The sequence below is a fragment of the Sander lucioperca genome, chromosome 9 (genome assembly GCF_008315115.2).
Source record: "Sander lucioperca isolate FBNREF2018 chromosome 9, SLUC_FBN_1.2, whole genome shotgun sequence".
NCBI lineage: Eukaryota > Metazoa > Chordata > Actinopteri > Perciformes > Percidae > Sander > Sander lucioperca.
The window spans coordinates 35,876,399-35,899,078 of NC_050181.1; the positions used below are offsets into that span (position 1 = coordinate 35,876,399).

At 39.6% G+C, this 22,680-nt stretch overlaps 1 protein-coding gene and 1 long non-coding RNA gene across 2 annotated transcripts; one reads left to right on the forward strand and one right to left on the reverse strand.

The window, feature by feature from the left end:
• The first annotated feature begins 2,248 nt into the window (after positions 1 to 2,248).
• On the forward strand, positions 2,249 to 22,187 carry LOC116037409 (regulator of nonsense transcripts 1-like). Its single transcript, XM_031281301.2, has 24 exons — positions 2,249 to 2,612; positions 3,208 to 3,344; positions 4,878 to 4,967; positions 5,882 to 6,049; positions 6,174 to 6,354; positions 7,004 to 7,165; positions 7,739 to 7,823; positions 8,075 to 8,173; positions 8,866 to 8,974; positions 10,426 to 10,585; positions 12,006 to 12,124; positions 12,839 to 13,003; positions 13,428 to 13,542; positions 13,775 to 13,918; positions 14,057 to 14,270; positions 14,485 to 14,602; positions 15,768 to 15,924; positions 17,588 to 17,730; positions 17,957 to 18,131; positions 18,441 to 18,522; positions 18,763 to 18,924; positions 18,998 to 19,269; positions 19,569 to 19,688; positions 20,423 to 22,187. Exons 1-23 carry the CDS (start codon positions 2,442 to 2,444, stop codon positions 19,683 to 19,685), a joined length of 3,345 nt encoding a protein of 1,114 aa, XP_031137161.1. The 5' UTR covers positions 2,249 to 2,441; the 3' UTR covers positions 19,686 to 19,688; positions 20,423 to 22,187.
• LOC116037417 lies at positions 9,560 to 9,879 on the reverse strand. The gene is made up of 2 exons (XR_004101866.1): positions 9,746 to 9,879; positions 9,560 to 9,594 (listed from the first exon to the last, which is right to left on the reverse strand). It is a non-coding gene; the product is annotated as an uncharacterized LOC116037417 (long non-coding RNA).
• Positions 22,188 to 22,680: the final 493 nt, after the last annotated feature.

Genomic DNA, 22,680 nt, shown 5'->3' on the forward strand with positions numbered 1-22,680 from the left:
TGTCAGTAAGTGTCATTCGGTTTTTGTCATGACAAGTTAGGGTTAGGGTTCATGTGTCATGACTGTGTCATGTCATTCTTATGTAGATACTTTCAAGTAAAGTGGTACCCTAACTACTACTACTAACTACTAACGTTTTATGCCACATTCTTCCCCTGCCACCTGTGAGTCTGTCCTTTCACTGTTGTCTCCAGTCGCCCAGGCCCTCTTGGTATATGATTGGGTTGCTGTCTTGGAATTATGCTGCCATTCACCTTGTGTTGCTTGTATTTGCACCAGAGAAATGTAATGACATTGAAATGACAAAAACCTGAAGAAATTTTAACATTCACACTTACAATGACTTGTTTATCTCAGGGAATATATTGCACATGCAATCAATATTAACTAATGTGATCAATTTCATGTTTCTGTCTTATGTATGTACTGTAGTGCAGCTTTGCAAGGCAAAGCCAGCTTAAAGCTGTGTACAATTAAAACATTCACACAGGCTTATTTTTGTATTTGTCATTGTCAGTCTGAATCTTCTGTCAGATGAAATACTGTTTGCACTTGCATTGCTTACACTTTGAGTACAACATATTGTTTTTGTTCAACTCTCACAAACTAAAAAGTATTGCTTGTAATTTTTTTTTTTACATTTACGAATGTGCCCTCTAGGCAACAATAAACATCTTTTTGTGAATTCTTTTTTTACAAAATTCTTTGGAGGTATAAGTGAATTATCCTAAAAGACACTTTGTTCACCTTTCTAATGCGCATATCTATAATATACATGCAAATGTTACACACAGAACCACACCCGTTTCCGAAGATATCGAGAATTTTTGTGCAGTGAGATGTAAAACATTATCAGAAAGCTATCCCTTGCTTTGTCATGTGTAGTTTTCCAATGAATTCTTTAATACTGTATTTAGGCTACAGTACTTTCAGATTCCTTTGGTGCAGGCCGGGTAAATTACAGTAACACTGGGTGTAGTTTGACAGACCTGCTGAACTTGTTCTGACCTGACAGATCTGTGCAGGACAGAGTGAAAGGAACAGGGTGTTACTAGATCATTAAACATGTATTAAAGTCAGCTTGAACACGCAATATCAAAGACTGTATTCATGTAATGTCTCAAAATAGGAAATTAGTCCTAACTTGTACAAAAAATAAAACTCTCACATTGATGCATATTTAGTCCTACTCTTTGGCACAGGAGTAAAACAATTGTATCAACTCTCTAAACCTATAAGTGCCAGGATTTAGGAGAGCATGTCCTAACCTGAGGTGGTAATTGAGGACAAAACAGACCTGTTAGTTTAGAATAGCAACGTTCCTTAAAGACACTTACTGAATTCAAATGTAATTGATCAAAAATTATCTAAAATTAGTGAAGGTTGTCACATGTTGAATCTGAAGGGCTACAGGCTTCTTATAAAGAGGCCTTAATCATTTTAATATAATATAAGATTCAGAATGGTTCACAGGAGTATAATGTACAGCAGATATCTATTGTTTAATAGATGTTGTTAGGCTTTTTTCAGGGGCCCCAAAACTTTTAGTGAGCCCCAGCCCATAAGAAAGTATTTTAATGCCATGATCACTAATGCTCAGGCTGCATAGCCCCTTAAATGTGCACATTTACACTGATTTTTAGAAAAGAGAAAATGAATACTGTCTGTTGCTCTTGATCTCTGCTATTCCTTCTGTTGCTGTTTGTTAGCTAACACAGTGGCATTTATTGGTGGATGTATACTAGATTATCTTGCAGATTTAATTATTTAATATGTTGTGTTTACATTTACACAACAACATCTGATTTTATTCTATATATTAGCGTGCCTTTTCTAAAATCTGGGCAGATGAAAAGTAGAAGGCTTCTGTTCTAACTCTGGATCATTTACCGTTCTAGTAGCCTACAGTACAGTCACAGTAGCCTACAGTTTTCTATCAAAGAGCATTGACACTGTCAAATAAACTAATACAATTAAATAAAAACACGAAAAAGCTTTAAATAGGCTACGCTTCATATCTCGTAGCTCCCACATTTGTTGCACTTTTCTTTCTTAATGTTAAGACACATGAAAATGGCAGAGCTGACTTTTATGACCTTAATAAATTGTCCCTCTTTACATTCTGTTCACTCTGTCTCCTATCTTTCCTTGCTACCTGCAGGTGACCGAGACTTGGTAGTGAGGGAGGAGAGGAGAGGAGAGGAGAGGAGAGGAGAGGAAAGGAAAGGAAAGGAAAGGAAAGGAGAGGAGAGAAAAGGAAAGGAAACGTGCGGGGGAGAAGACAAACGGAATGCAGCCGTGGTCGAGGCTCTCTCTCACCACCAGTGTTTGTAATTTTTTCATCTGTGCTGTGTCTCAGTTATTTAGTTTCTTCTGGAATAGCAACAGTTTGTGGATTTTTCGTCGGTGCGGGTAAATACCTTTAATAAGAAGGCAACAACATGAGTGTCGAGGCGTACGGGCCGAGCTCGCAGACTCTAACGTTCCTCGACACCGAGGAAGCCGAGCTGCTGGGAGCGGACACCCAGGGCTCCGAGTACGACTTCACCGATTTTACCCTGCCGAGCCAGACCCAGACCCAAGGCCAAACCCAGAGTCAACTAGATAACCAGGTGCGTTTGGTTATTCGTGGCGGCTCTGTGTCAAAATATGTATTCTCCTCTGTTGACAAAATGTGAATTAGCTAACGTTAGCTAACAACATCGCTGGCTACCTCAGGTTAGCATGATGACGCCTTCCATCTGTTACCATGCTTTTATCCCGCTAATTATGCTAGCTACCTAGCTAGCTTGCACAGTTAGCATGCTGACACAGCTAGCATGTTGATGCAAGACTTTATTGCCATACAAACCAAAGGTGACATGGATTTGCTACTATGGCAAATCAGCTTCAAATGCCCATATTTATACTTAATAATTCTTATACGTATTAGATAGTTATCCACTGACAACAACAATCACAGAGATACAATTAGTTGGAGACAGTCAGTGTGGTATTGCTGTCAACAAACCGCTTGTTGATGTGTCAGACAGCAAGCAAGATTGTGGAAAAGAAATATATGACCATATGAGGACCATATAAGGCTTTATGTATCTCGTTGGCTTTCCAGTTTCTGCACTATCTATTGTCGATCTGTGATCCTTCATTTTTAATTTAATTTCCCCAGTTTCAGTTCATAGTTACGATTCTATTCATTTGTATACTTAGGCTAATGGCCCTGACGGCATGCTCCAGAATGGCGATGACTCTGTGGTAAAAGCCAGTCAGCTGCTGGCAGAGTTGAACTTTGAGGAGGATGAGGAGGACACCTACTACACCAAGGATCTTCCTGTACATGCATGCAGGTAAGGGACCACACTAGCGGGACTGGTGCCACAACCGTGTCATCAGAGGGAAAATAATCACTTGTTATCATTTTATTTCATTTTCTGTTTATTTTTATTGCATGTAGTGTGTGCTTGCAGTTCAGCCCCCTTCTTAATACTTAATTGAGTCTCAGTGGATTGTGGGCATTTGTTCTTGACCATAATGTATGAAATGTATATCTACAGTACAGTATTTGCAGTATAAGTGGTGCAAAAGTAAACATAAAAAATGAATTGGCAAAAATATAATGACATATAAAATGGCTCAATCTGAGCAAAATCAAAGCAGATGCTTTTCCTTTATTCTCAGCCGCTGACCGAACATACCAAATCTCAGCTGGTTTCTGTCCATCTTGTCCACTTCTTGCGTCCGATGTCAACAATTGTTATTCACTATTATTGTTACGTCATGCTAAGCGGTGCTGCTCTTCTCGTTCTCGCAGCCCCTATGCCCTTTACCAAGTTGGCTGTCAGCCGAAAGTTGTGCCGAAACAGTCCTGTTGAGAATGTCTGACATCCCAGACATTCTCAGTAGCCTAGCTGGATTGTTTGTTTGTCAGTTTGTTTCTATAAAAACTGATGTATCACCATATCTTTCACCAGGAGATTAGTTGCAAATTCAAATGTGTTTAATACTTTTCACTGAAGTTTGGCAATGAAAACAGAGTTTGTTGGATAGAGAATGAGGGCCTACATATTTTTTTTACCCTCTTCTTTCCAATTTTTTATATAAACCTTGGCACCCATGCAGCTAGATCCATTACTGTTTAGCAGGCTGTGGCACAACTCACAACTTTGTATTTTGTTGATCAAATGGCATGTTAATTAAAATCTGCATATAACATGGATACATATTTTCCTCAAGGAACGAATGGAGGAGTTTTTCAAAACACACACACAGTTTTCTGAATAGTTCACATTAACATTATAGCCCGACCAAATTTGGCTGATCCCAGTATTGAGATATATATATATATATATATATATATATATATATATATATATGAGTTAAAAAAAATTCTTTACAAAACCCGTAACATAAAAAAACATTTTTGATAATGTTCCCTTAGATTATAAATTTATTTATTTATTTATTTTTACAATTGTGACAAATAAATGTACTGAGCAGGACAAAAAAAAAAATAAAACCACATTAGACACAAATTATAGAATGGTGACACTAAATCAACACATACTGTATATTTGGCATTTCTGTACTTCATTTTCTTCTCATTTATCGGTGATACGGATATATCTGCAATGAGCTCATAATATTGATATATTGTCCCGGGTGATTTATTGCTCGGGCTTTAATTTACATGTTTAATAAATATGCAACATTTTCAAAGTCTATTCCATCAGCTACTGTAAGTCACTCTAAGTAGTTTGTTCCAGAAAATGGAAAAGTTATATGCTTATTTTCCGACAGACATACTAGATTTGAAACCGGTCCATGCTCTTAACAGTAATGTTTTATGGTTCTTTTTTAATTTTGACTTACTTTTATTTTAGTTACTGTGGCATTCATGATCCAGCCTGTGTGGTCTACTGCAACACCAGCAAGAAGTGGTTTTGTAATGGCCGTGGAAACACATCCGGCAGGTAAGATACAGTGATCTTATCAGCTTTTTATTGAGCCTCCCGGTTGGTGTACTTACTAAATGAACTCGGAGAGGGTCATTTTACAGGTACAATATCACCATAGCAGGTGTACAGTACACAGCAACTGTAACGATGAGTTTTTGTTGTATTCAAAAGCCTCGGTCATGAATGGACAGTTTGGGTATGGAGTTAAAAACATAATTATTTTTTTTAAAGATTATTTTTTTAGGCCTTTTATTTCCACAGGACAGATGAAGACATGAAAGGGGAGAGAGAAGGGGGAATGACATGCAGCAAAGGGCCGCAGAATTACATTACATACTTAGAATTCCTCATAGGGGCAGCAGAAACTACGCATTATAGCTTTAATTGGCAAAATACCAAAACGCTATCAAAAATTGCATTATGCTGTATCAGTGTAGCAGCTGACTGAATCTTATGTTTTTTGGGGTCATAATTATAACATAATTTCTCCTAAGTGCATCTTAGAGATATGTTTGCTGTATTCTTGTGCAGTTATGTTTTATTTGAGTTTGAATAAAATAAAAATTGTCAAGACTTATGCGTAAGGACGTAGATAGATACGTTTATTTGATATGGCACCTTTTACACACAAAGTCACAAAGTGCTTCACATGATAAACCTTTGTAAAAATACAGTACAGTCCAACAGAAAATAAACAATTAAATAATTATTGAATGACCAATGAAAATCATTTCAACGATTAAAACCCAAGGTTTACCAACAATACAATCCCAACAGAAAATAAACAAGGGAAAAAAGAAAATAATTATTGAATGACCAATGAAAATCATTTCAACAACAATAGTGTACAATACACCCTCCCACTGAGCGTTTTAGTCTTTTGCATTTCCTCCTGCTGGTGCATTAATTGTCATTCTCTTCTCTTTTAGCCACATTGTAAACCACCTGGTGAGAGCAAAGTCCAAGGAGGTGACCCTGCATAAAGATGGCCCTCTGGGGGAAACGGTACTGGAGTGCTACAACTGTGGCTGTCGCAATGTCTTCCTTCTGGGCTTCATCCCTGCCAAAGCTGACTCGGTAGTGGTGTTACTATGCAGGTAGGGGGGCTTTTTATGTAGCTGAGCATACACCCGTACCTTCCTGCTGATGGGGGGGGTGACGACAATCAAATACAGAATTTCACAGGTATTGTTTGACATTTGTGTTTTGGTGGTAACACAGGCAGCCATGTGCCAGCCAGAGCAGCCTGAAGGACATCAACTGGGACAGCTCCCAGTGGCAGCCTCTCATCCAGGACCGCTGCTTCCTGTCCTGGCTGGTGAAAATCCCTTCAGAGCAGGAGCAGCTCAGGGCTCGTCAGATCACCGCCCAGCAGATCAACAAGCTGGAGGAACTCTGGAAGGTATGTCAATGCAACTAGGCACACGCCTGCCGTTGTACTATGTAAATTTTCTGAACTCACATAACTTGAATTTGAGCACCTGGTGGGCTTATCTATACAGTTAGCCAGATATAGTCAGTTGGGTGTGATGCAAATAACTTTGCTGCGTGTTTGATGAGCTGTTATTTTCTGTTTCACAGTTTCACTTCATTTTTTTGATAGTTCCTGTTGTATACAGTCACACATATCTGTTTTTGTATATTTCTTTTCTATGTACTCTTTGGCCTTTTTTTTTTTTTTTTTTTACAGCAGACATGTTTTATTTGTCATAGTAGTAAAAGCACAGGTGTTACTAATAACATTTACGATGGCTCCGTTCTTAAAAATGCCCCAGTAGTGTGTGACAGTGAGCCAGTATGCACAATACCAGGACCCTGAACCTGAAGCAGCTAAATGGAATTTAGCCACCCTTCATTATTATTTACACCTGTGCTTTTTGCTGCTTTGGCATGTCAAAATGTCTGCTGTGAAAAGGGCCTATTGTCTGAATCTCTCTGAGTCGGGATTTAGCAGATTTGAGCATTTTGATAGAAAACACAAAACTCAACTTCTGTCTATATTAAAAAATTCTCTCACCCTGTTTGATCGTGTGTTTGTTTCCTTCTGGCAGGAAAATCCCACTGCGACCCTGGAGGACCTGGAGAAGCCTGGTGTGGATGAGGAGCCCCAGCATGTGCTGCTCCGCTATGAGGATGCCTACCAGTACCAGAACATCTTTGGTCCTCTCGTCAAGCTGGAGGCTGACTACGATAAGAAACTCAAAGAGTCTCAGGTAAAAACAGCTTTAGAAAATTGTAAATGGGACGCCCGGATAGCTCAGTTGGTAGAGCGGGCGGCCATATATATAGAGGTTTACTCCTCAACGCAGCGGGCCTGGGTTCGACTCCGACCTGCGGCCCTTTGCTGCATGTTATTCCCCCTCTCTCGCCCTTTTCATGTCTTCAGCTGTCCTATCAAAATAAAGGCCGAAAATGCCCAAAAATAATCTTAAAAAAGAAAAGAAAATTGTAAATGAAAAAATGTATCCTATGTATGTTGTAACAGACAAGATTGTCAAAATAGTCGATGACTAATTTACGTTTTAACAAATGATCAATTAAACAACAAACTAATTTAGTTTATTTTCTATTGCTGGAGTTAAAGAATATGATGCTAACAATCATTTATAGTTTTTGTGGTACTACCTAGAGGCATGGTGAATTACTGTGTTTCAGTCGATGTGCAACCTTTTCCACTGGGGATTTTCACCCAAAAACGGTACACTTTTGTCGTCATAATTTTGACTTAAAGTTGTTTTTGCTGCCATTTAAGTATAAGAAACATATTTTAATATTGCTTCCTACAGACTCAAGACAACATTACTGTCAGATGGGACTTGGGCCTGAATAAAAAGAGGATTGCTTATTTCACTCTTCCCAAGACAGACTCTGGTATGTATTTAGAGATTTGCTTCAAGTTTTTCATTGTTATCATAATCATCATGCTTTGTCTATGAGTGATATTTTAAGTTATTCTGACAACCCTCTAAAATAAGTGACAAATAAATACCTTTTCACTAACAATGGTGTATAATATTTTTTATATATATATATTATTTATTTAATGTTGCCTATGCTCTATGCCGTGGTGTGTGCCTAACGGAGTTATCTTTTTTTTGTCCATCTCTTCTGCTGTCCTGTAGATATGCGACTGATGCAGGGAGATGAAATTTGCCTGAGGTACAAAGGAGACCTGGCCCCTCCATGGAAAGGCATTGGACATGTCATCAAAGTCCCTGATAGTATCCTTATGACTGTTACAATAGACATACTGTACTTAACCAGATTTTACCCACATTATCTGAAATTCACACACTTTTGCCAAAGTGTGTCACAGACAGGGAGGCATCTTCATTTAGTTGGACTTCACTTAAACGTGCTATCAGTAAAATGAGTCTTTAGTAACCTCTAGTGGCAGCTGTAGGAAACTACATCAACACCTGCCAACTTGTGTCTTTCTCTACAGTGTTCAGTGGTTTATGAAAGCAAAATATACGTATATTTAGATTTTGCTTACACAGTTTACCACCTTAGTTAGTTAATAGGTAAAGTACTCCAGCAATAAGACCTGAGGCTGAATATCATAACAATTGTTGGTGTATATACCCAGCAGTTCTAAATGTTACTCAAAAAGTATCAATAGCAGTTCTAAATGTTACTCGAAAAGTATCAATAACTCCACCATACATACATACATACATACTAAATATGTTGTCCAACAACTATAATGTCAACTCTCCATGTTGCATCTATGTTGAACATTTTTGCCCAATTCCTAGCTCTCCAACCTGCAAATGCTGTAAATCAAATCAGAAAATCAAATCATGATTAAATAAAGCACATTGGACATACTGTCCTAGCAGTTAGCTCAAATATGATGATAACTGCAGTATATGTTCAAAGGTTCCACGGCTTCCTTGACCTTCTGTACCAGACTATGGAGATGAGATTGCCATAGAGCTAAGGAGCAGTGCCGGGGCTCCAGTGGAGATCCCCCACAACTTTCAGGTCGACTTTGTGTGGAAGTCCACTTCCTTTGACAGGTATTCACAGGAAAAGTCAGACAATGTTCTATCTTGTGATATGTGTGTGCAAGGCCTGAAACCCAACTTTATGTATCAGTTAATCTCATCTTTAGTTGAAAAATGTATTCTTTCATATCTGAGGGTCAGTCGGTTATTTGGGTAAAGTTTGAGCTATACACGTCAAGATATTCCAGCTTTAAACTGAGAGGCTACAGATCCATTTCCTGTTTAAGTTTATTTAATAGTCTATGCATATTTTGGGCTTTAAAGAACTTTTTGCATTTCACTACAGTGTGTGAATCTGAGTAAATCTGAAGCTTTTCAATATGCAATTTTCACTTTGCTCTGTATTTAATGTAATATTTTACACCATTGGTAATGAAAATTCCATGAAAAAGTAAATTAATTAGGGCTGTCAGCATTAACGCGTTAATCGCGATGAGATTAAAGACGGAGCATAACGCGTTATAATTGTGTTCATCACCTTAATCACGTGCACCAAATAATCTTTGCTTCGAAGAATCGCTACACTCTTTGGCTGCTACTATTTTGACCCTTTGAGGCACCTTTACTTGTTGTCAAGCTGCCACAGACACTTCCTACCTCCTGCTGCAGCCATAGAGATGAACAACACAGTTCTAAATGGCGCGTTTTACTTTAAAAAAAACGAACTCCCAGACAGCTCCGTCGACGAGTCAAAAGCAATATGCACCATGTGTGAAATGGAACTAAAATATCACAAAGCACTTCAAGCTTAAGCTACCATCTACGAGCTAAGCGTGCAGCTACTACAGCTAATGAGGTTGATGCTAGCGGACTCGGCAAAGCACTATTTTGGAGAGTGCAAGTCGCCACAGACCTGTGGATGAAACCAAATCGAAAAAATGAACTGAAGCGCTTGCGAAATGGGTGGCAACTAACTGCAGACCATCATGACATCTTGTGCATGCACTTTTGCTGTATAATTTAGTTTTACATTTTTTAAAAAGAAAGCTTAAGGCAAGCTATACTTCTGAAGACATTTAATGTGTTACCTAAGTCTCATTGCACATCTTTTGATTTGAAATATTAAAATAAATCTAAAAGTCAAGTTCATAGAGTAACTTTCTTTGCATTAATTAGATTCCCAATCAAGATACACTGGTAAGTGAATCAAGTGTATTTACATTGATAATACAGACCTAAAAACTGTTATGAAATGCGAAATAATTGAATTTTAATCGTGATAAAACATGCGACTAATCGCGATTAACTATTGAAATTCAGCGATTAAGAAACACTTAATCGTTTGACAACCCTAAAATGAATACATTAATGTTGTCAGTGAGGCTCCTCATCAGTGGAATCATTTGGGGCAGTTGATTTTGGCAAATGTTTTCCACTATATGATGGGTCTTTTTTTTTTTTTTTTTTTTTTTTTTTTTATAGATTTACAACTTTATCTCGATATTCTTGTCTTCATTATCCAGGATGCAGAGTTCCCTGAAGACGTTTGCCGTGGATGAGACGTCTGTGTCGGGTTACATCTACCACAAACTGCTGGGACATGAAGTAGAGGATGTGGTCATCAAGTGCCAGCTGCCCAAACGCTTCACCGCTCAAGGCCTGCCTGATCTTAACCACTCGCAGGTGAGTTGGAGAGATGGGGTCATGTTATTGAGAGACCTTTTATATATACAGTGCTAAGCATAAGTGAATACACCCATGCTAAAGTTGACTAAAAAGAGGAATAAAAAAATCACCTTTTGGAAATTGATCTTAATGCCTTAATTAAAAAAATGAGGAAACTTCCAACTTTTAAGGACACCAGTTTTCTTTGTGAATGAATAATGTATTGTAAATAAATAAATATTCTTCCTTAAAATACAGGGGGCATAAGTCAGTACATCCCTCTGTTAAATTCCCATAGAGGCAGACAGATTTTTATTTTTAAAGGCCAGTTATTTCATGGATCCTAAAAAAAGTTCCCTTGACCTTTGGAATTAAAATAGCCCCACATCATCACATACCCTTCACCATACCTAGAGATTGGCATGGTTTTATTTCAGTTAGCCTAACAGCTGGTTTGATTTGCATTGAGAGATGATCTTATGGAAAGTACCCCATGTCAATCTCTAGGTATGGTGAAGGGTATGTGATGATGTGGGGCTATTTTAATTCCAAAGGCCAAGGGAACTTTATCAGGGTGCATAGTATCCTGGATCCATGAAATAACTGGCCTTTAAAAATAAAAATCTGCCTGTCTCTGTGGGAATTTAACATAGGGGTGTACTGACTTATGCCCCCTGTATTTTAAGGAAGAACATTTATTTATTTACGATACATTATTCATTCACCAATAAAAATGGTGTCCTTAAAGGTTGGATTTTTCCCTAATTTTTTTAATTAAGGCATTAAGATCAATTTCTAAAAGATGATTTTTTTTTTTTTTTTTTTATTCCTCTTTTTAGTCAACTTTAGCATGGGTGTATTCACTTATGCTTAGCACTGTATATAATCAGAAAAGGTATACCCATGACTTACCCTACATTACAGATCACACAAACAACATGACGGAGATCATACACAGTTTGGATGTTCACACATCAAAAAAACTATTTCACACTTACCCCTAGTGGTATAGGACTAGAAGAAGAAAAAGGTAAACAACGGCAGAACTGGCAGCAGCATTGACGTCAATGCTTCGATTTGATTCGATGACCTACTTCGTCGGATCAAGCCTTTCATTCACCATAAAATAACTCCTCTTAACCCAGTAAGTTTACAAGAGAGACTTGCAGTCACTCTGAGAGTCCTGGCATCCGGTTGCCCTTGAGCTCGATCATGCTTCCTGTTTCCGCTTTGTCGAGCGGCGCTAAAAAAAATAGTCCTGGCGTTCCAGCGAGATCTACGTCATTTTGACGTCACATTGGCGTGCGCAAGCTTGGCTACGGTGACTGTAAAACGGCCTTAACTCTTTCATATCACATAGTCGCACATAGTGACTGTATGAAGCATTTTAGGTCCTGTGCCCATAGGGCTCGCATGAATATGGTTTGTTGTAATGCAGGTGTATGCTGTGAAGACAGTGCTGCAGCGTCCTCTCAGTCTGATCCAGGGTCCTCCTGGCACAGGGAAGACAGTAACCTCTGCCACCATCGTCTACCACCTGGCCAGACAGGGCAACGGGTAAGACATATACAAAAGTCATGTATTACTTTGTCTGGTTTTCCCTGCCATTATAAGGTTTAGGTCCAGCACCAGAGATGTTTTGTGCACCACCTAAGCCAAATGAATGTAACTAAAACTAAAATTTGTGATTGTAGTTTGATTTCTCTAGCAAGTTTTGTATTTAAGCTTTTTGAGTGTTCTAGCTTGTCCAACGTTTTAGACACAGAACGGTCCAAAAGGTCCAAAATGATGTGAAAAAGATACGCAAAAGTACCACAAAGGGACACAAACCTACTACAAAGAGCCAAATGACCACAGAGACCCAGAACAACCCCAAAGAAAACAAAAAAATACAAAAAGAGACACAGTCACAACTACAAAGAGACACAAAACCCCAAAAAGAGACATAAAATGTATAGGGAAATTGTTTTTTTTAAATTTTTATTGAGAAACATCCCATTTTCTTCAAGGACGCCTAAACCCCCCACCAAATAAGCACACCCAAGTCTTCCACAAAGCTAGGGAAAACACTGTATTTGCTTTCAAACTATTAACTTTACATTTAACTGAACATCTGTCTTTTAGGATATTCATTCAAAGTTTTTAATTGATTGGTATTTTATTAGTTCTAATAAATGTAAAGATATCTTGCTTTGCCCATAATGTTCTTAAAGCATGCCTTGGCTGTGTGTTCTGGTCCTTAAGGTGGTCTTGTGCCTTTTGTCCCTCCAGGCCGGTGCTGGTGTGTGCTCCCAGTAACATCGCCGTCGACCAGCTGACAGAGAAGATCCACCAGACAGGCCTCAAGGTGGTGAGGCTGTGTGCCAAGAGCAGGGAGGCTATCGACTCGCCTGTGTCCTTCCTGGCTCTACACAACCAGACCCGTAACATGGACAGGTAACACATAAATGGCTGTGATTAATAATAATTTTGTAAGGCATTTTTGTGTGTGTGTGGTTAACTGTGGGTACTAGTACAATAGCAGACATGCTTATACTTGTATACACACAATCAGTCTAGAATAATGTCTTTGAAAAACAAGAAGGTAATTGTCCCAATTATAGTTAATAACTTATAACTAATAGGAGAATGTTGCTACGCAGCAGCATTTCTAACAAGTCCTGTTAGAACAACGTTGGCGGGTGTTTGGGCTTATATTGTGTAGCAGCATCTAGAAGTCCAGGATGTACAAATATGATTATTATTGGCCAGAAATAATTCCAGACCCCTCAGTTATACAGCCTGTTACAGATGTACTGTAAGTCTCTGCTGAAAAGCCCACCATTGATCTGCCACTGTTTGAAATGATTGATACCTGCAGTATGCCAGAACTTCAGAAGCTCCAACAGCTGAAGGACGAGACTGGAGAGCTGTCCTCCTCAGACGAGAAGCGCTACAGAGCTCTGAGACGCACCGCTGAGAGGGAGCTGCTTATGGTATAAACACTGGTCTTACTGAACTCAAAGTGCTGCTACATATTTGTTTTGCGATTGTACACCAACTTAGATTTAACTGTTATTTTTCAAGTGCCTAATGGTTTTTATGCTAATCTGTTCAGGGGGTTTGTAAAAATGATTTCAAAAGTAAAAGCGGTAGCAACGTTTTGCAACCAGCAATATTTCACTGTTCATAAACTTGTCTACTTCATTCCTTTGTTTTTTCTCTCAGAATGCCGATGTGATCTGCTCTACCTGTGTTGGGGCGGGGGATCCTCGCCTGGCCAAGATGCAGTTCCGCTCAATCCTGATTGATGAGAGCACCCAGGCCACCGAACCAGAGTGCATGGTGCCTGTCGTCCTGGGGGCCAAACAGGTAGGAGCTTCATGAGTGAAAGTGTATCTGGATAGAGTTTGGCATACAGCTATCTGCTTAAACTGTTCTTGTTCCCCAGTTGTGGAGTCTACGGTGTCCACAGTAATTTATTTTGTCTTGATGTCTTTTGTTCCGTAGTTGATTCTGGTGGGTGACCACTGCCAGCTAGGCCCTGTGGTGATGTGTAAGAAGGCAGCTAAAGCGGGTTTGTCACAGTCTCTGTTTGAGCGTCTTGTCGTTTTGGGGATCCGGCCAATTCGCCTGCAGGTTCAGTATCGCATGCATCCGGCCCTCAGCGCCTTCCCCTCCAACATCTTCTATGAGGGCTCTCTGCAGAATGGAGTCACTGCCGGTAAGATGAAAAGAAACTTTCAACTGCTCATTTACTTTACTTTCCCTTTATAGCCACTTAAACTGCCTTCTAAATATCCTCCCAGGCTTCAGCGCACAGCTAAATGCTCTTAAGTAACATGACGCTGCTTTCTTACATTATTCCACTGTAGTCGGTGTACTTTAGTCAGCTGCACTTGTCCTGAGTCTTATCTGTTTGTTTGTCTCTTCCACAGCGGACCGTGTGAAGAAAGGCTTTGACTTCCAGTGGCCACAGCCCGACAAGCCCATGTTCTTTTATGTCACCCAAGGCCAAGAGGAAATTGCCAGCTCTGGAACTTCCTATCTCAACAGGTTTCAACTTTCTTTTTTTTTTTTTCTTTTTTTAACTTTTTTTTTTTTTTTTTACAGTGTCAGGTTTTACACACTCAACAAAGCAATTATTCACATATCAGTGTCCTTATTGTCCAGTGGTGATGGTGGTGTCCTCTTGCTGTGTTCTATAAACTGTCCATTCCCATGTGTTTTCCCATTTTTCCTGAAATTGTGTCTCTTGTAATTGTAGTTTATGTGTCATTTTTTCCATTACAAATACTTCTTCCACAGTGCTCACCCACTGCTCCACGGTCGGGGGTTCTGCTTTATACTATAACCTTGTTATTGCTTTTTTACTTGCCGATAGCAGAACTTTAAGAAGATACTCATCCTCTTTTTGAATTATATCTTGTGTCAGATTTCCCAGATAAAGTACCTTACAAGACTTGGGTATCTCGTATCCTATAATTTTTCTTAGACCCCGCTATATTTTATCCCAATATCCTATTATCTTTTGGCATGACCAAAAAATATGCATATGGGCTACATCCATGTGTCCACGTATTCTCCAGCATGGTTGCTGGTTACATACATTTTCCTTCCTAATGTTTGAAGTTATAAAAAATCTGACCATATTTTTCCAATTGAATTCTCTCCAAATCCTGGAGCTAGTGGCCGTGCACTGCGTTTTACAAATATTAAATATATTATATATTACAAATATTAAATATATTATATATTACAAATATTAAATATTAAACCATTCCTCTGATCGTGGGTTTCTTTCCCCCCCCATATAAACCTCGATATCCACCTATCCCATTCAATGAATTGTTTTTGTGGGATCATCACAGGCAGTGATTGGAACAGGTTTTAACTTTCTTGATCATTATGTTGACCTGATTTTCATTTGTCTATCACTCAATGTTATCTTAAGCAGTATATGTGAAAATAGCAAATGTTTTCTTAACATTTGGCAGTTCTACTCTAACTCAACATTTATTATATAGTCACGTCAACCCTTGGCTCATACACATGGGACCACTGGTGGCACATTACATCACTTAGATGTTCAAAAAACTTCTCCGTCTTAAGATATATCACGTCACTTTCTGATTCTGCCTGTTTCAGTCAGGCACAGTTAGTTCCTGTGCCATGTCAATTTATATAAAATGTCATGTTATCACCCTTCCTGTCTATGCAGGACTGAGGCAGCCAATGTGGAGAAAATAACCACAAGGTTGTTGAAGGCTGGAGCAAAACCCGATCAGATTGGAATCATTACACCCTACGAGGGACAGAGGTCCTACCTGGTCCAGTACATGCAGTTCAGTGGCTCCCTCCATACCAAACTCTACCAGGTATAGTTACAAATATATATTTGCACTTTAAATTTTGTATGTGCACTTAATCAGAAAACGTTTATACACGGACTCTCACAGACTCTGTTTCCCATTAGCAAAGAGCAGCGTACTAAACATTCAGGTCCTAAAGGACCACAATGGAAATAGGCTTTTGGGCTTTATTGTGTTTTATCCTTTTGACAAATATTGTACAAAGCTATGATGCCTCCTGGTGAGGTTGTGTCTATATTATTTATTTATATACAGTGCCAAGCATAAGTGAATACACCCATCAAGGATACTATGCATCCTGATAAAGTTCCCTTGGTCTTTGGAATTAAAATAGCCCCACATCATCACATACCCTTCACCATACCTAGAGATTGGCATGGGGTACTTTCCATAAAATCATCTCTCAATGCAAATCAAACCGGCTATTAGGCTAACTGAAATAAAACCATGCCAATCTCTAGGTATGGTGAAGGGTATGTGATGATGTGGGGCTATTTTAATTCCAAAGGCCAAGGGAACTTTATCAGGATGCATAGTATCCTGGATCCATGAAATAACTGGCCTTTAAAAATAAAAATCTGCCTGCCTCTATGGAAATTTAACTTAGGGGTGTACTGACTTATGCCCCCTGTATTTTAAGGAAGAACATTTATTTATTTACGATACATTATTCATTCACAAAGAAAATTGGTGTCCTTAAAGGTTGGATTTTTCCTCATTTTTTTTAATTAAGGCATTAAGATCAATTTCCAAAAGGTGATTTTTTTTTTTTTTTTTTTTTCTTTTTCTTTTTTTATTCCTCTTTTTAGTCAACTTTGGCATGGGTGTATTCACTTATGCTTAGCACTGTACTGTATGTCATATATCTTTTTAATATTGTCAATAAGAAATTGCAATTCAATTTTAATTCAATTTCAGCTTCTCATTCTTAGCCGGTGCTGGCCGTCACTTTCAGTGGTTAAAATGAAAAGTCGCCAGCGGCTGGTCATCAGCGTTTGCTAATTAACGTTAATTCTGTAAGTAACTACATGACAGGCCAAAATTAAAGTTGTTTGTTGGATTTGTGTGCTCTCTGCAAGACAGTGATTGTACTCTGTCAAATATTCGTTGTCAGGCAAGAACCTTCACTGTAGAACTGGAGTGTTTCTGTAGGTCCAACAACTCCAACAAAGTGATACATTTTCTCTCAAGACTATAGCACCACGCCAATTGCAGGAGTCGCTTTCTCCCAATTAAATGTTCATTCATATCATATCAATAATTGAATGTTATCAACTGAATCGTTTTAAAGGAGGACCTTTAGTATTTGGATCAGGTCGCTTGTGAAAAAAAAGTGTACCAAATTTAGTAGTGTTATTTCAGTCTGCCAGATAAATATTTAATCAGCATTGCATATATTCTGCTGCTGTGTATATAGATGTATCTGATCGGACTCGGTAGCAATAGATACAGAATATTAAAGGACTCAAATCGGGATCTGGGCCAAAAAAACTCCCCGAATGTTAAGTTCAAACTAAGATGAGGTTAAAATGGCTCCAAAACATAGTTTGTAGCCATTTACATTTAACAATATCATGTTTGCGAGGAAAGCATTAGTATTAGTAAATATATTATCCTAAAAATCAGTTTCGTTTTTTTCCCAGCTGATTTCTCTTTTTTCTTTCTGTAGGAGGTGGAAATAGCCAGTGTGGATGCCTTTCAAGGCAGAGAGAAGGACTTCATCATCCTGTCCTGCGTGAGGGCCAATGAGCACCAGGGCATCGGCTTCCTCAATGATCCCAGACGTCTCAATGTGGCACTCACTAGAGCCAGGTAAAAATACACAAAGTAAAACAACGGCAGTTTGCAGAAGCCCCAGAGGGCCCCTCTGTGTCTAATGTCATGAATGTTTTTGCACTCTTTGCATTGTTTGCATATCGAATGTTGTGGTTTATTCTTGATTTCAGGTTCTCCTAAGTATTTTGATACGTCGATGCCATCACTGTTATTACTACGCATCCCTTAACTAACTTTTAATCCTTCTGCTTATGTCATGTAGGTATGGTGTGATTATTGTGGGAAACCCCAAGGCCCTGTCCAAGCAGCCTCTGTGGAACCACCTGTTGAATTACTACAAGGAGCAGAAGGTCCTGGTTGAAGGCCCCCTTAACAACCTGAGGGAGAGCCTCATGCAATTCAGCAAGCCCCGCAAGCTTGTCAACACCATCAACCCTGTGAGGTTTTTGTGTGGGTGTGTATGGGTGTGTATGGGTGTGTATGGGTGTGTGTGTGTGTGTGTGTGTGTGTGGGTGTGGGTGTGGGTGTGTGTGCTACATACACAGGCCATATAGAACGCTGAAACCAGGTGTTCTTAACTCAATATGAATATGTTATTTTCTGGCAGGGCGTGTGAAGACTTTAGGATGCAATTCAAAATGTACTAATGCACTTATGGCAAGTAGTTAAAAGAATACAGTGTTCAATAAATCACTGTAAATGCAAAAACACTCAAAATAATGGTGCTTGTTCTTTTTATTTTGCAGGGTGGTCGATTCATGAGCACAGCCATGTATGATGCCAGGGAGGCCCTCATTCCTGGATCTGTTTATGACCGGAGCAGCAACGGTGAGAGATTTTTAACAACACACCGATATTTCTAATGTTCGACAATTTCTTACTAAAACACGCTATTACTAAGGACATCTACTGTATCTTCTTTGGTAGTTCATTGCAAACAGGTTGAATGTGCTTACTAAAGCATCTCAAATACAAAAACAAATGCCATGTGTACGGATGTCTGTGACAAGACTAGCTCTGCAAACCGCCATATCATGTAAAATTAACCTGTACTTCTTTCCACTACAGGACGTTCGTCCAATATGTATTTCCAGACCCATGACCAGATTGGCATGATCGGAACAGGCTCCAGTCCGATGACTTCCCTGAACATCCCCATCCCCTTCAACCTTGTGATGCCCCCCATACCTCCACCTGGTTACATGGGACAGGTCAATGGACCCTCAGCAGGTGAGTAAAGAGTTTCTAAAGGCCTACATGTTGTTCAGTTGAAACTGCTATAACACACACATTTCCCCTCCAGGCCGTGGTGGGGGTATGAAAGGCAAGGCAGGCAGTGGAGGAGGCGGCGGCGGGACGCGAGGAGGGCGTCAAAGAAACCGCGGCAACATGGGGAACCACAGCGGCGGACATGGAGGAGCAGACCGACATGGAGGCCACATGAGTGGCAGCCAGGCCAGCCAGGACCTGGGCTCCCAGCCCTTCTCCCAGGGGCCTCTGACGCAGGGCTACATGAACATGAGCCAGCCGTCTCAAATGAGCCAGCCGGGGCTCTCCCAGCCTGAACTCTCCCAGGTTTGTTCACTCAACTGTCATCCATTGCGAATAAGTCCTAATTATAAAGTTGCCATTTAAGATATTTTATAAGGTGCTAAGTATGTGCACTTTATAAAGCAAGCTTTTTGTAGTCTGTTTATTTCCTAGTAATTAGTACCCAGTGCCAGGGCTGTTGGCACATATTTTCCAAGCGTTTGTCCAGCTTCAAGTAAAGACTTCATCTTGTCCAAAACCACTTATTTCTTTTTCTGCCTGAAAAGAAATGAAAGAGTAACTGTTGACTGGCCTCTTTCACTTTTTGTTTGACCCGTTTATAGGACAGTTACCTAGGAGATGAGTTCAAGTCCCAGATTGATGTGGCCTTGTCCCAGGACTCCACCTACCAGGGGGAACGGGCCTACCAACACGGTGTGACTGGACTGTCCCAGTACTAGTCTGTAAGTAATTCCACTGTGGACTAAAACTAAGATGACTCATTGACATTAAAGGAATAGTTTGACAATTTTGGGAAATTATTCACCTCCTTGCCAAAAGTTAACTAGGTGGGAACATTCATACCACTATGTGATTAGGCAATTTCTCTTTGTGATAAATATATAGTATAGTATATAGTATAGTATCTGTCTGTTTCGCTTAGCATAAAGACTGGCAACAGAGGCTAGCTAGCCTGACTCTGTCCAAAGGAGACAAAATCCAAATATCAGCATCTATAAAGCTAGCTATTTAACACATTCTATCTAATATGTACAAAAACTTTAGTGTAAAAACAACAAGTTGGTGATTAATGGGTTGTGTGCCAAACTATTTATTGACCTGAGACCGGTGACTTCCTGGAGTTGCATTTGGTTGTTGGCAGCTTCATGTTGAGGACAATACTTCAGGAATGTCACTGCTCCTGACCAAGAAACAGTCCAGATTAAACAAATGTGATTTAACGTGTTAATTAGTGAGCTGGTATGCAAATTTTGTTACCTGGCTAGCGGTTCCCCCAGATTTCACTCTGTGTGATAAACTAAACTAATTGGCTCCAGCCTAATATTTACTACAAAGACAGTAAGTCATCTTCCAAAACATGGAATTATTCCTTTAACTGAAAACTTAATCTTTTAATATGTTGAAAAGACTTATTATTGTGTATTAATGTGTATATATATTTTGTATTTGTCTACAGGTTGCTGGAAAGGAGCAAGGCCTGTGTGAAGCGAAGTTCAAAGGTATTTTAATCTGGGTAATAACAAAAAAGAACAAACATGGATACCCGTTTTCCACTGCTACAACTGAAGCACCACTGTGTGAAAGTAACAGGAGAGAGACCGTGAGAAACCAACCAATCACGAGAGTGAGAGCAACAATGGGTGTAGAGCTGGACAGGAAGAGAGCAAGGGACGAGCCTGGTGGAGGAGAGAAGGCACTGCTGCTCCCACGCGAGGACATGGCGAAAGGAGAAAGCGGTCGTTGTCGAGGCGGGCGCAGTCGGAGAGGCGAGACCTTCGACGGGTCAAGGAGGGTGGAAGGTCCGAACGATTCTGGAGGGGGGGGGGGAAGGGGGGGCGACTGTGTCATCTTGTCCCTCGCGTGCCCCTGAACCCTCGGGGATCTCCAGGCGGAATGGTTGGGAATCTTGCTCCAAAAGCTGAGAAAGATGGAGAAAAGGTGTCTCACACAAATGTCCTCCAAGCTAACTCAACAGGACATCTTCTGTGACTTGGAGAGAGAGAACAAAGGGGGACACAACTCTTGAAGCAGTTGATATGGCAACTTTTTTTTAACTCAAAGCTTGAATTGAGGCTCTGCATTTGATCACATCTAAGCATCCAGGAGAGAAAAGTTTGAAAACACTGTTTGGCTAACCAAGTGAACTCAACAGTGCTTGTGGTTGTTGTGCCTCAAAGAGAGTTCAAATGAAATGTGTGGATTACTTTGCCACAGATCACTCGCTTTTCTTTCTCAGCTTTGAGTTGGAAAGTTTTCTAAATACATGCTGTTTTCATTGAGGTATTCAGTGATGTAAGCTAGTGTAGTTGGCCCGTCTTTCAAGGCAGGTCTTTCTCGAGGTGGTCTGCAAAGAACAAGCGGTGGAATTAGCTGTTAAAAATATAAACATAAAAGAAAAACATCTTTGTCTCCAGATCTGAGGAGGTGGGCTCCAGAGATCTGACAATTTTGTTTTTGTTTGTGGAAATGTATCTTTAGTAGTGCAAAAGAGTGAAAGTGAAAACCGTAACCAGCTTATAACTGAATGAAGCAGCGTTCTTTTCTGCTGACCCTGATGCCACTAAAGCTAGCAGACGAGAATCGTCTTGAGTATACAGTATATAGCTAAATGCATCAAATAAGCCAAATCAAGAGGGCAGTTATTTCCAAAGACCCTTCTCCAAAAGTAAAAAAAAACAAAAAAACATGAGATTATTTATGTACAATTAAAGCACCTGATGATCACAGTAAAGTGAAGTAAGAAATCACTTCTATAAAATGAAATCATGAGCTTGAGTTTTCATGCCTATGGAGTGCCTAACACGACCACTCCGTACAAAGGATGATGAAAGCTTCTAAGGTCCCATCTTAGAGCAAATGTCTTGAAGAGATCATAGATTTCACCATGTTTACTGTGGTGAAAGATAGATATTTTAGCATTTCGGAGAGCCCATTGATAAATTGAAAGGTTACATGTTGTTGGTGCACTGTGACATTTGGCATAAAAACCTCTTTAAATTATTAAGACACGAAGACCCAAGTGTAGTGTTTGTTGTCTTCCCCTTGTTTTTGTCATTTGTTGTCCTAAAGTCTTTAACTTGTAGAAAAGTAAAAAGTAGTCTAACATGTAAAGGGCAAAACAGCTAGATTTAGTCATTGACCGAAATAGGTTTTTATAAAATACAATTTAATAATAACGTATAAGACACAAAATTGCTTAACTTAAATGAACATTTATTTGACACTGTTGTGGTCTGCATTCATCTGTTTAGTCTGTGTTTATTTATAACTTTTTTCAAAACATCCTGTTGTCGGCTTCACGGTTAGACTTGCCTACCGCCCCACAACCAACAAATCTGATAACATGTTTTACTGCTCAGGAGTACTAGTAGGAGCGGCGGCCAATACATTAGTTTTTCTAGCTCTGTAAGCTAGTTTAGCTGGTTGAAGGCTTGCTATCGTTCAACAGCAGCCACACTTTCAAGCAAGTGGCAACCTGCGTTGCTGAAAAAGGAAGCCAGTGCGCATCGAGTGGCCACTAGACCTTTTTCACAGCAGACACGTTGACGTGTCATAGTAGGAAAAGCACAGGTGTATTCAAAACCACTAATGATGGCTGCATTCCACTTAGGAGAGGCCCTGGTATTGTGCATGCTGACTCACTGAAATAGCTTACTGGGACACTTAATGGAATTGAGCCATCGTTAAGGTTATCAGTTTCAGCTGTGCTTTTCC